General features: G+C 49.1%; 1 protein-coding gene across 1 annotated transcript in view; it reads right to left on the bottom strand.

The window, feature by feature from the left end:
• Positions 1–30: 30 nt before the first annotated feature.
• Positions 31–497, bottom strand: part of LOC103606998 (aspartyl/asparaginyl beta-hydroxylase-like) — a 19,037-nt gene continuing 18,570 nt past the window's right edge. The window contains exon 9 of the mRNA XM_008591556.1: positions 31–182. Within this exon, the coding sequence (XP_008589778.1) occupies positions 31–182 (152 nt within the window). The remainder of the gene's footprint in view (positions 183–497) is intronic.

Genomic DNA, 497 nt, shown 5'->3' with positions numbered 1-497 from the left:
TCCAAATTCTTTACTAGGCCCTGTAAGGCCCTAATCTGTCCTCAATGCTTTATTGCTTAAGCCAACTCGAGATTGGACAGTGAGATCAGTACTTTTGAACGATGAATTTGAAGGGGTAGGCATGAGGCAAGGCTGCTGCTGTGCTGCAGGAAGACGAGGAGGACTGAGCCACAGCACTAGCACTAGGGCCACAGAAGAAAGAACTGACTTGAGAAACCTTTAGGGAGTCCATTGACAGGACTTGGGATTAGCTGCAGAGACAGAGGAGGACTCAACAATGACTCCCACATTTCTTGTTTGGGAATCCAAATGTCTATTGATGCAACCAGGAAAGATAAGGGAGGATGAAGGAAGAGGAGGCTTCGGGTATGTGACGATGACAAGCTATCCCTCACTGTCCACTCGGCTGCTTCAGGAACCCAGCACAGAAACTTCAGGTTGGGCTGAAAGTGCACAGCCCAGGGCCCAACAGTGCACAAGAGGGAATTCCCTTAGTA

The sequence above is a fragment of the Galeopterus variegatus genome, unplaced genomic scaffold, assembly GCF_000696425.1.
Source record: "Galeopterus variegatus unplaced genomic scaffold, G_variegatus-3.0.2 Scaffold7031, whole genome shotgun sequence".
In the NCBI taxonomy this organism is placed as follows: domain Eukaryota; kingdom Metazoa; phylum Chordata; class Mammalia; order Dermoptera; family Cynocephalidae; genus Galeopterus; species Galeopterus variegatus.
This window is presented reverse-complemented; position numbering and strand designations above follow the sequence as displayed.